Genomic DNA, 12,140 nt, shown 5'->3' on the forward strand with positions numbered 1-12,140 from the left:
TATTCCTCTATGGTATAAGTTGCCTGCAGTTGTAACTACGGGGTTGTAACATTGGAGCGGCGTGCGGATCTGCATCCAATTATATTGTTTGTAGTGCGTACCTCGAAGGGCGAGACGTCGTGCTGCATGAGCGTGTCGCGCAGCTGGTCGAGCGCGGCGCGGCACTGCGGCGCGGGCGCGTGCGGCAGCGCGCCGGCCAGCACGGCCAGCTGGTCGAGCGCGCCGCCGCCGCCGCCCAGCGCGCCCCACTCGCGCACCAGCCGCGCCGCCGTCCACTGGATCCACTCGCGGACTTTCTCTCTGAACAAACGATAGCGATCATACGACACTCTTGATTCAAGAACAACCGAGCAACAAGATGTCACGTAAAAGTCGGTGCAGAGTAAGTTTAGTTTGACTGTAGTTATCTTTCGCTCAAGAAACGCACGGTATGTGTAGTGAAAAATCGTTACTTATAGCGCGAGGAAATTCGTTTTAGTCTAGTTTAATGGGCAAATGGGGTTAGCCCATGAATCTAGTATTAAACTGGATTGGGCATGAGTGGTGAGGATAACTGACAGAACGGGATAGTCTTATGTATCTTGCAGTAGGAGTAGCAGCGAAAGCGCTATTATTGTTTGTCCTTGTCACAGTCTCACATTTTTTTTTATTCCCCACTATAAATTAGTATGGATTATGGTGGGCAACAAATAAATTCGACCAATCATAGCGTCGCATTGCGTATGTTTTGTCCCTCACGGAGGCACGCGCAGACCACTTCTATAGGATGCTACATGCTACCTTCTATGGGTTGGCCGGTCGAAGTATTTAGCAGATGGCGCCATCATAGCTTGCCCTGTCAATCCCTAGAATTATGTAATTTTTTTCCCCCAGCCCTTTAAGCCTAATCTCATAGAAGAAAGGGCAAGCTATGATGGCGCCACCTACGCAAACGTTCGACGGTTGTCAACCCCATTGGGATATCACGGTTATGAAAACCCTGAAGCTCATTTAAGTAGGTAATGTAATGTGAGCGTTTTATTTAAGCTTATGACGTATGAATTAATTATTACGTAGGCAGTAATTTAATACGCACTCATTAACTATGTATTTCACTGGATTTTGTATGACGTAAATAAATGTATTTTCTTTCTGTCTTTCAAACATAAATAGGCAATCGCGTAGCAAAATTTCTTATTAATGTACAATGTCGTAGTCAAACTACAAATACTAAAATTGTAATTGAGGAAAATAGCTTGAACATTTTGAAGAATTCGTGCTAAATTTATTTTAGATACAAAGTAAATAGACAAGGAATTGGTATTACAGCGCTCTTGCCAATAATAAGTAGGTAGGCTCTTGCAAATAAACAGATGTTACTACCATGATAATTACATAGTAATTCGACTTTTTATATGTTACAAACTTGTAATTTTTACAGTTAATCACCACGTTACAAAATGTTGATTTTTGAGGATAATATATGAGTAAAACATATTATCTTTTATTTTTTTAGTATTATATTTCTTTGTAATTAATAAAAACTGCGTTCTTAATTGTGTGGGGCTTATTGTTTTTAAATATTTAAATTAGTGTTTAAATGTGTACAACTTGGTTAACTGTAGAACACACCCCTGGTTAATACTGTCCTATAGGGTGGACTATTACTATTGGAGGGTACTATTAGCCGAATTCCATTTTTTTCTAACGGCACAATAATATCAAACCTAAAAGGAAAAAACAATCTTGAATGCAAATTTGTAGCCAATTAAATAGTCTATCGATGAATGTTCGCTATTATTTATTTTATTTGATAATTTGCGAGATATGACCGCTCGAAAAAAGGGTGGTTAACTGATGAACAACTCACCCTATTGAATAAATAAAATCAATTGCCAAAAGCAGACAACACTAAAATTAATAGGTGGAAATGCGTACGTGTATGTAACTAACATATTTTTAACATAAGAACATTGCAAGTTAAATAAAAGCGAGTAAAAAAAAACAGCCAAGTGCGAGTCGGACTCGCGCACGCAGGGTTCCGCACCATCAACAAAAAATAGAGCAAAAAAATCGTGTTTGTTGTATGGGAGCCCCCCTTAAATATTTATTTTATTTTATTTTTAGTATTTGTTGTTATAGCGGCAACAGGAATACACCATTTGTGAAAATTTCAACTGTCTAGCTATCGCGGTTCATGAGATACAGCCTGGTGACAGACAGACGGACGGACGGACGGACAGCGAAGTCTTAGTAATAGGGTCCCGTTTTTTACCCTTTGGGTACGGAACCCTAAAATCACAAATCAAAATACATAATTCAACGAGCCATGTAATAACAACACAACACAATATATACATATAATCAAATGATTTGGTGTCCCACGTAGTGATGATAAAGTGGGTCTCGTTGGTTCCTTATAAATAAACAAAATATTTACAAGCTTTGATTGGTTATTTTTAAACAATGAAATCAGGTAATTCATTGGAAAAAGCCAGTGTAATATTAAAATTAATATCTGGGAGACCGAGCTTTGGTCGGAAAACATAAAATCTCAAAAATGCGCAGTCCGGAGATGAGGCCTAGCTAGATCAATTTTTCACCCCGAAAACCCCCATATAGCAAATTTCATAGAAATTGTTACAGCCGTTTCCGAGATCCCCGAAATATATAAATATATATACAAGAATTGCTCGTTTAAAGGTATAAGATTCGCTTAGCAACAATGATAAATAATTTGATAGGTAGTTAATATTCAGTTTCCTTGTTTTCTTTAATAAATCTTAATAAAATAGACTTTATTGTTTATGGCATATCCTTGCATTGTGACAGTTTTGAATTCAAATAGAGCAACGTTTGATAACGAAGAAAGCTAATTAAAATAAGTACTAAATTTCAACACTGAGATTTTAAAATTAAATGCATAACAAAAAACATAAAATACATTTTCATGTTACATGTTCTTAGAACGGCTGTTTGACGTTCACGAAAACTTGTTACTTGTAACAAAATCAGGGGTTTTTTTTTCTTTGTATATAAAGGAACTTCCACTTATTTTACAAGCCACAGATTTCATGAAATGGGCCACTGTTAATTTTCATCTCGCATAAGGCATTTCACACAATAAGGTAAAATAGTAATGCAATACAAGTGGAATACACAATTCGCTTGGCTGCTGTTTAACATATTTTTTTTACAGTTATAATGTTTAAAAAATCTAGTTGGGTTTAGCTTTCAGTTCCAATTATACATAGCGCGCGCTGACTTCACTCGGAATCCACTCCTCTCCACTAGACACTTCATGCATAGCCAACACTTTTCCAAACAAAAGAAGAATATTACTATCAATCACTTAGTAGAAAACCACACACTACACTGAAAGCTCAGTCGCAAGTCATTATTATATATTTTCGCTAATGCATACAACCAAGAACTTTCTCAATATAGAAAACCTCATCCTTTACTAATTTCAAGTCTTATATTAGGTTTTTATAATATGCATATAAAAGTAAAGTATAAAGACACATACAAAAACAATACGAAATACACCTATATCGGTATATAGTCAATGCCACCATTTTATTGGTTAATGTGATACTCAGATATATATGTTCATGCACTCATTCAATCCATTCGTGCCAGCTCTTGTGAATCGACCTGGAATAAAATAGAATAACTTACTTGTTCTGAACGGTGAGGTTAGCGGAGGAGTGCGGCGAGGCGAGCAGGCCGGTGTCCTTGTGCGAGTGCGGCGTGCGGCCCCAGCGGGACGGGTTGAGCGACGACAGGAACGACGACGTCTTCGACGCGCCCACGCGGCTCGTGGTCCGCGACGTCGCTGCCGCGCTCGAGCCTGCATTCACAGAAGATAATCTACGCTCCATATCCCATCATTTTTTCAGTGTTTGTTGGATCGGCTAGCACATAATTAATTTAACCGCACAATAAGGCATATTTTTTTTACTTCGAGATATAATCTAAATACTTCTACTACTAATGTGACACACGCAAAATAGGCACAATTGTTGTCGACTTGAGGAAAATGCTCAGAAGCACTAACTAAAGTCTATTTTTTTATTCGGTAGACTGAAATGACAGTTCATAGTATGAACATAAAACGTCATTTCATACTATGAAGTGTCATTTTAGTCTACCGAATAAATAAATAGACTTTACATACCTACGACAACGCGCCGCCATTTGCGAAGCAAACAGCTCCGTGGCACAATATTTGTGGCGTCATAATAGGTACAGAGCTAGCTCGTCATCTGTTTATTATCAATAGCTGAGGCGCCTCTCCGTAAGTGCGTCTAAATTGAGTGTGAAGATCAAAAAAATTGATAGGCTCGAACAAAAATGTCAAGTGAGCCTAAATGGAGGACAATGCAGCATTTGTGGAAGAGTAGTGGAGGCCGGTAGTAGTATGTATGTTCAGTAAGGCGGTTCGTACTGTGGGCGGGCGCAGTGTGCTGATGATGCAGCTGGTGCGAGTGGTGCGGCGGCGCGGCGTGCGAGCTGTGCGCGGCGGCGTCGTCGCGGCGCCGGGCGTGCCGCGTGGGCGCGCCGCCCGACCGCTTCACGGCGCGCTTGCGCTTCAGCATCTCGGCCAGCTGCAGCGGGCTCGCAGACCTACACGACAAAACACTATCTATATCTAGTACACCGGCAATATTCGCTCCTTATTTGTTACGCGTTGCTATCACAGTTGCATCACTTCATCTACACAAACCATCATCTCAATGTCTCGTCCAGTCTCCCTTTCGTCGGGATTAAAAAGATCTAAGTCTGACATTAACAGTATTATTATCCATTGCATGCAATTACGACCTCCCCGGGTTCATGCGTATCGATATATTTTATTTGCGTGTTCATCATTTGTTTAGGTTACCGAATCCCAATGGCAATCCTAAATAAAAAATAAGTATGTACATATAGGGATGCAAAAGTGTGTAACTATTAATCACCTGTCGAATATTGTCGAGAAGGGCAACACAACTGACCTGTGCGTTGCGGCAGGCGCTTGCGGCTGCGCGGCGGACGCGGCGGTCCCGGGCTCGGGCCCGCTGCCCTCGTTGCCAAGGGGTGCTGCAAGATATGTAATTAAATTAACACGTTATGACTCGTTTTTGTTGACATAATAATCACGATGAGAAGATAAACATACTTTTAACGAATGTAGCAAAGGGTGTAGCAGGATAAGCCTTCAAAAATTGCCCCCAAAGCTTTGAGTTCAAAACTACTACCAGTTGATGCCCCGTCAAATGAAAATAATCCACACCAATTTTTAACCCTCTACTGCCGCCTGGAACCCCGTGACATTCATTTAACCCTAAAAAGTTTTTATTTTTTTTCTCAAAAAGTATAAAACGGACAATTATGAAATTTTTCATAAATGTTGATGTCATCTATACAAACTATCAAAAAAAAAACTAACTCTCTACTTACTTATTTTCCTAGAAAAAAACCTAAATAAAAAAATAAAACACCCTGTATATCAGTTCAAGCTCGTCGTACTATCACCATTTTTGTACTAATTATTAACCAACTACCTATCTACATAATATATAAGTTTCATGTAAATAACAAAGGTGGAACAGTGTGAAAATATAAGTATTGTTCAGTACGTACCATGTATGTAACACGCTTACCAAACGTTGACGACACTAGTAAAAGATATCGGCCCGCCAACCGGGAAGCCATCCGTAATCATTTTTTTTTTGTTAATTTGAAATGGAGGACAAATGAAACTCATTAATACTTATTCGAACAAGTGTTTCTGTTTATTTTACTTTATTGTTTTGTAAAAAGGTACTACGTAATTGAGTTACTTAGCATTTTATGTAAGTTCTTGAGTCCTGCAAGCGAAATAAATTAAAAAAAATGGCCCTCGGCCGTGATGCTGGCCGTGTTCGATTTTCAAATATTTTTTTCGTAATTCGGTCTTTGGCGTGAAGCATTGCTGCTGTTTTAAAAGAAAAAAATGTCTGCAAACTGCGATTTAAACTTAAAGAAAAGAAAATTAATTGCTAATATGTTCAAAAAACGAGTTAAGTCCTTATATGAGCTGGCATTTAACGAATGCTAGATATATATCTAGAATTATAAAGCCAGCAGAAATTCTCACAAATATATTTGATTGTTTTGTAGATAATCTGACTGTAATAAATGAAAACAGCGATGAAGACTAAATACAGGCTGTATTTTATGTTAGTAGTTAGCATCTTATAGTTAGTTTGTTGTCATGGAGTAACACTTATGTTACGTTACTAAAAATATATAAATAAAAATACTTGCACGAATAAGTATTAATGAGTTTCATTCATCCTCCTTTGCAAATTAAAAAAATCAATAACGAATGGCGTCCCGTTAGGCGGGCCGATATTTTTTTTTAAATATCGTCATCGTAAGTTAGGTAAGCGTGTTACATGCCTACATGCGTACCATGTAGGCATGAACAATACTTATATTTTCACACTGTTCCACCTTTGTTATTTACATGAAACTTATATATTATGTAGATAGGTAGTTGGTTAATAATTAGTACAAAAATGGTGATAGTACGACGAGCTTGAACTGATATACAGGGTGTTTTATTTTTTTATTTAGGTTTTTTTCTAGGAAAATAAGTAAGTAGAGAGTTAGTTTTTTTTTTGATAGTTTGTATAGATGACATCAACATTTATGAAAAATTTCATAATTGTCCGTTTTATACTTTTTGAGAAAAAAAATAAAAACTTTTTAGGGTTAAATGAATGTCACGGGGTTCCAGGCGGCAGTAGAGGGTTAAAAATTGGTGTGGATTATTTTCATTTGACGGGGCATCAACTGGTAGTAGTTTTGAACTCAAAGCTTTGGGGGCAATTTTTGAAGGCTTATCCTGCTACACCCTTTATAGTGCAATTTTCATCGTGAAATAAAGAAATCTAAATCTAATAATAAAAACTGAGGTGAGATTTATACGGATGATTAATGCGCCGATATTACGCTGCTAACACGTTGATGCTTATCTGCACGCCGGTCCGGTGTGTGAACGAGACAACGTGTAAACAACCGCCACAGGTGAACGAAGTAGTGTATTTGCGGTCTAACGTAACTCAGCATAACTAAAAAACTACCCATTTAATTAATTTATCTAAACATTATTACGATTGCAAACAGTTCGGTGCAGAGCCTGCTGGAGATTACCAAATAAGGAAACGTAATGGATTTAGTGTGATGAAGTACTACTATAGCTGGTCAACCAAATCTTGTCAGTAAAAAAAGGCGCGAAATTCCAATTTTCTATGAGACCGTATCCCTTCGCGCCTACATTTTTTAAATTTGCCGCCTTTTTCTACTGTCAAGATCTGGTTGACCAAGTATACTTACGCATGGATGAATTGATGAATGAGCCGGAAGCAGAGAAGGCCATCGACAGGTTGTGGTCTAGAGACGTGTGGGAGGAGGAGGCCGGCGGGGAGGCGCTGGAGCTGGCGCTGGAGCGCGCGCTCGCCGCCGGGGACTGTACACACAACCTCTGTTATATACATGTATATCATACGATAAAGTGATGGCTTTCAGTTTTTCAGATTCAGTTCATTCATAGTCTCTTGTTCGTAGCCGAAAAGTAATTATAGTGGGTTTTTTCACATAGCTTGGGTACGGTGACAGTGACAGGTGTCATTAGTCATTGCATTCGCTTAACCTTAAAACGCAGATTCGTTCCTGAGCTATGTTAAAAATACTGTAATTGTGGAAGCACATCTACATCAGTTGTCCAATTTGATGCATACATTTTCCTTCAACTTAACAACCCATCTACAATAACTTGTTAAATAATTTGTTAGGCATTCCATGGGCCTGATATTGCAACTGGGCGAGCATATGCCGGGACGTTATGGACATTCTCTTAGAAATATAACGAGAGCCGTCTAAGCGGGCGAAGGTTTTGGTGTCAGTTACCGGTTGTAATTTTAAACTATGAACAGCGTCAAATTGCATCAGTAGACAACAGCATTTCTATAGAACTCGACGCCGTAGGCAGAAGTCAGAGTTAATGTATATAAAACCCTTGTAAGTAAATAAGGTTGACCTTAAGCTTGGGCTGGCGGGCCTGGTTGGAGGCATTAGTGGGGGGCGTGCGTTCAGCCAGCTGCGCCACCTGGTGCAGCACGCCCTCGCGGCGGAACTGCGCGCCCATCTCCTCGGGCAGCCGCTGCATCAGGATCTCGGCCAGCTGCAGGGACCCCACCACGATGCGCAGGTCCGTCGACGCCATCATGCCCGCGATGTGCGATGATATCACCTACACAATAAAATAAATAATAAAAAATAAAATCATTTTATTTCGGATATAAATCCATAGTTGTTAGTTACATTTAAAATTAACTTATAAAATAGTGTTAGTAGAATAATTACAATGTAATCTTAACCTAAGTACTTAACTACTTATTTACTACAGTGTGGAGTTTTGTCCACTGCTGCAGCAGAGGGGAGTCCCACCTATCCAACAACGCTATCATGATACTGTACAATACCAAAGCGTATTTATTTAAAAGTTGAAAATGTGTTAAGTCTATAAGTTACCTTATAATGATTTCGCATCAGTATAGCATGGTTACTTATTTTCAAAAGTATGCAACAGTCTAGTATCACTAGTGGTAACAACTCAAAAGGCTTATTTGACATGGTTTAACAGACGGCGACCAAATTTTACCACCTTATATAAAAGTTAGGCGCATTTCCACATTAGGTAAAAAAAGTTTCCCGTTACTACCTACTGGTTTATTTAACAATTAACACAGAAAGACATTATGAGTAATACTCATAACTGAACGTAATGTAAGTGACGGCGTCCAAACACGGTAGATTTAGTTTGACATGAGTCCGTTGCAATGAAACATAGGAGAGAGACCAATACTGTCTTTTTCTGACGCTAATATTATAATCCAGGATAATGTATGTAAATCTAGTGCAGCTGCCAATATTGCCTGCCTATGTGTGATGTGAACCGACCTGCATCTTGAGCACTTGTCGGAGCAGCGTAGCGTCAGCGTAGTACACGCAGCGCAGGATGGCCTTGAGCGCCTGCGAGCGCACGGCGGGCCCCGCCGAGCTCCAGTACACCTCGTGCAACACCGCGAGCAGCGCGCGCGCCAGCCCTGGGTTGCAGCGCACCATGGCGATGCGGGGATCTACAATACGCACATACATAATAATGACTTTTCATAAACAGAGAAAGTGATCAACGCTATTTTCGCGTGTTTCTTTTCCTATGATATATGTACACAACTCTACGTGCTCTGTTTTGGTGTGCATCGTTAGTTCACAAATGTCAGAATGGCTGGCACTCTAAAATATGTTGACTTCTCTGTCATCTGATATGTTAAGAGAATATTATAGTCTCTTCCGAACCAAAGGTTCTCGAACTGTCAGTATTTCTGCGTCGGGTACATAAAAAAAGGGTAAAAGTTCTAGGTTTTCTAGCAAAAATGTGGGATTGATAAAATGAATATCGACATAACTGTTATCGATAAGCAAAGCAAGTAAAATATATAAAAGAAAATTATAATGAGTTGTACTCACCGAAATATAACACGATTAGAATACATATGTATATCAATATCAAATCGACGTATACATTTCCATTGTATACATTACCTGAATATAAAAACTGAAACTATTGTTTAAAGTAGTTATCCTAAAGTCATAAAAGATTTAACATTGATGTTAGTATTTTAAGAGGTGTCGATAACAGTCTATGTCGATATTGAATGTTGAGAAGAAGTATGTAGTTAGTGTTACCTGGCGCAGCGTTGGCGGGGTTGGCCTGATCGGGCTGCGCGGGCGCGGGCGCCACGCGCTGCACGGGCCGCGCCGTGCCCGTGTGGTCGTTGAGCTGCTGCATGGCCGTCAGGTCCACGGTGTACGAGCGGCCCAGCGTCGTCAGGCACACCTCCTCCTCGCCCGCCGTCGCACCCGCTTCCAGCGCGCGCGACTCGGCCCAAGAGTACGACCGCCATAAACCTGATTGCCGATCAAACTATCACATAATACCTAGTACCTACTTAGATCAAATTAAATATTGCATTTTGTTCGTTTTAGAGTTTGTCGCTAACATACAGACAGACGGACGTGGCGGGGGAGTTGTTTTATAAGGTGTAGGACATTGTTAGAGGAATGTGCGCTAGCATATATAATACCTCTGTCGTCGCGCCACTGCCAGTGCGCGGCGCGCTCGGTGGGCGCGGACCAGGGCCGGTCTAGGTGCTGGTCCACGGCGAAGATGCCGTCGGTGGGCAGGCGCGGCATCAGCTCGCCGATCAGGCACGTGATCTCGTACAGCTCCTGCGGCGAGCGCGGCAGCAGCTCCACTTGCTGCTCGACAACAACAACACTACGTTCAGGACGGGGTTACGGATTGGAACATCAAATATGCCTACTTTACAAACATTTACCACATTGGAAGGTGTAATCAAGTAAAGGTACAACTAAGCAAGGTTGTCTGAATCGTACAAAATCGTAACGAAATTGGTTTAGCAAAGTTTCGTTACTTTTGGATCAGTTTTAACACATTCAGTGCCAGCGCTTGCTACGAGCTACGAGCTTAAACCGAGTTGCTCTAGAGAAATTACAGAAAGTAGGTAGTTATTATTTAAAAAAAAACCTGGACTAAAGCTTATAACATGCACTGAACTGTGTTTTATGTGACATATGTATGACACATAAAATACTAATATAATGACAGCCAGGTAAGAAAAATGGAGGCAATGGAGCTGTCGTTCTAGTAGGTATCCGAAATACAAAAATAGGTTAACCGGAAAGTGTTGCGTATACAATTATTAGCATCTGGCACGATTTAAATAACAAAACAACTGAAAAGATCTCTAGGTTCAAGAGCTTCCGCTTGGTATATTAATGTATTTACAATATTTATATCTAAGGTAAACGTACTAGTGCTCGACATGCTAATGCCCAATAGATGACACCCTGCTGTCACCTCTATTGACAATTACTTAAGTTTCAAGATGACATGTACTGGGACCGCGTCGAGCACCAGTACGTTTACCTTACATGTCGACATATCTGGTTTATGTGTAATATTGTTCAGAATATTTGAAAAGATGTATAATATGTAAATACTATTGTGCATTTTCTGATGTCTCTTGCACCCATTGTCCGCGTTACAAGAGCACAGCGGCGCACATAAGCATACAATGAATCTCAATTCAACAACTGACGCTAGTAGATCGTTAATCTTTTGATCTGGTGAATCAATTTGGCATATTTTATAATATATCAAATCATAATTCGATTTTTCTCGAATGAAAGTTTTTTTATGCAATGGGCACGACACATGTTTCAATAATCTGAATGGTGAATCATTTTACAAGATAAGTTATTTTAATAATAGTTCATATCGGTCGCAGTTATGAGAACTGTGATGGTTGAATTAAAGAGGTATAGTACAAATAAAAGGCAACTAAAATAAACGACAATTTCTTGGAATATATATGTAGTTACAAATACACCCAAGGCCAAAAGTATGGAATCAAGGTTGTTTTCTTTGTTGTAGGTATATTTGAATACGAAATTTTACATTAGGCAGCCCTTAAAGAATAAAAAATACAGGATAAATATCAAAACATCCTAAACTATTAATTATTAAAAAGTAAATATGTAAATAGGAAAATGTTATAATACCCTTTTAATTAACAGATACATTTTAACAAAATGTTTAACTGGCTACTATCATAGCCAGCATTTGAGTATTTTACTTGTATAATGTTGTATTATTATTTTAACCATTTTTAGGGTTCCGTAGCCAAATGGCAAAAAACGGAACCCTTATAGATTCGTCATGTCTGTCTGTCTGTCCGTCTGTCCGTCTGTCCGTCCGTATGTCACAGCCACTTTTCTCCGAAACTATAAGAACTATACTGTTGAAACTTGGTAAGTAGATGTATTCTGTGAACCGCATTAAGATTTTCACACAAAAATAGAAAAAAAAACAATAAATTTTTGGGGTTCCCCATACTTCGAACTGAAACTCAAAAATTTTTTTTTCATCAAACCCATACGTGTGGGGTATCTATGGATAGGTCTTCAAAAATGATATTGAGGTTTCTAATATCATTTTTTTCTAAACTGAATACTTTGCGCGAGAGACACTTCCAAAGTGG

The 12,140-nt window shown here is 39.3% G+C and overlaps 1 protein-coding gene across 5 annotated transcripts in view; it reads right to left on the bottom strand.

Moving 5' to 3' along the window:
• LOC134661372 (E3 ubiquitin-protein ligase TRIP12) overlaps positions 1 to 12,140 on the bottom strand; it is a 40,640-nt gene that overhangs the window by 9,488 nt on the left and 19,012 nt on the right. For 4 of the 5 annotated variants that reach the window (XM_063517417.1, XM_063517416.1, XM_063517414.1 and 1 more), the window contains exons 16-24: positions 10,161 to 10,335; positions 9,763 to 9,984; positions 8,974 to 9,152; positions 8,051 to 8,263; positions 7,348 to 7,480; positions 4,944 to 5,064; positions 4,430 to 4,608; positions 3,661 to 3,832; positions 102 to 300 (exon numbers count right to left, since the gene is read on the bottom strand). In XM_063517417.1, coding sequence (XP_063373487.1) covers positions 102 to 300; positions 3,661 to 3,832; positions 4,430 to 4,608; positions 4,944 to 5,064; positions 7,348 to 7,480; positions 8,051 to 8,263; positions 8,974 to 9,152; positions 9,763 to 9,984; positions 10,161 to 10,335 — 1,593 coding nt within the window. The remainder of the gene's footprint in view (positions 1 to 101; positions 301 to 3,660; positions 3,833 to 4,429; positions 4,609 to 4,943; positions 5,065 to 7,347; positions 7,481 to 8,050; positions 8,264 to 8,973; positions 9,153 to 9,762; positions 9,985 to 10,160; positions 10,336 to 12,140) is intronic. The other variant, XM_063517418.1, reaches the window with a different exon arrangement.

Source organism: Cydia amplana, chromosome Z (assembly GCF_948474715.1).
Source record: "Cydia amplana chromosome Z, ilCydAmpl1.1, whole genome shotgun sequence".
In the NCBI taxonomy this organism is placed as follows: Eukaryota; Metazoa; Arthropoda; class Insecta; order Lepidoptera; family Tortricidae; genus Cydia; species Cydia amplana.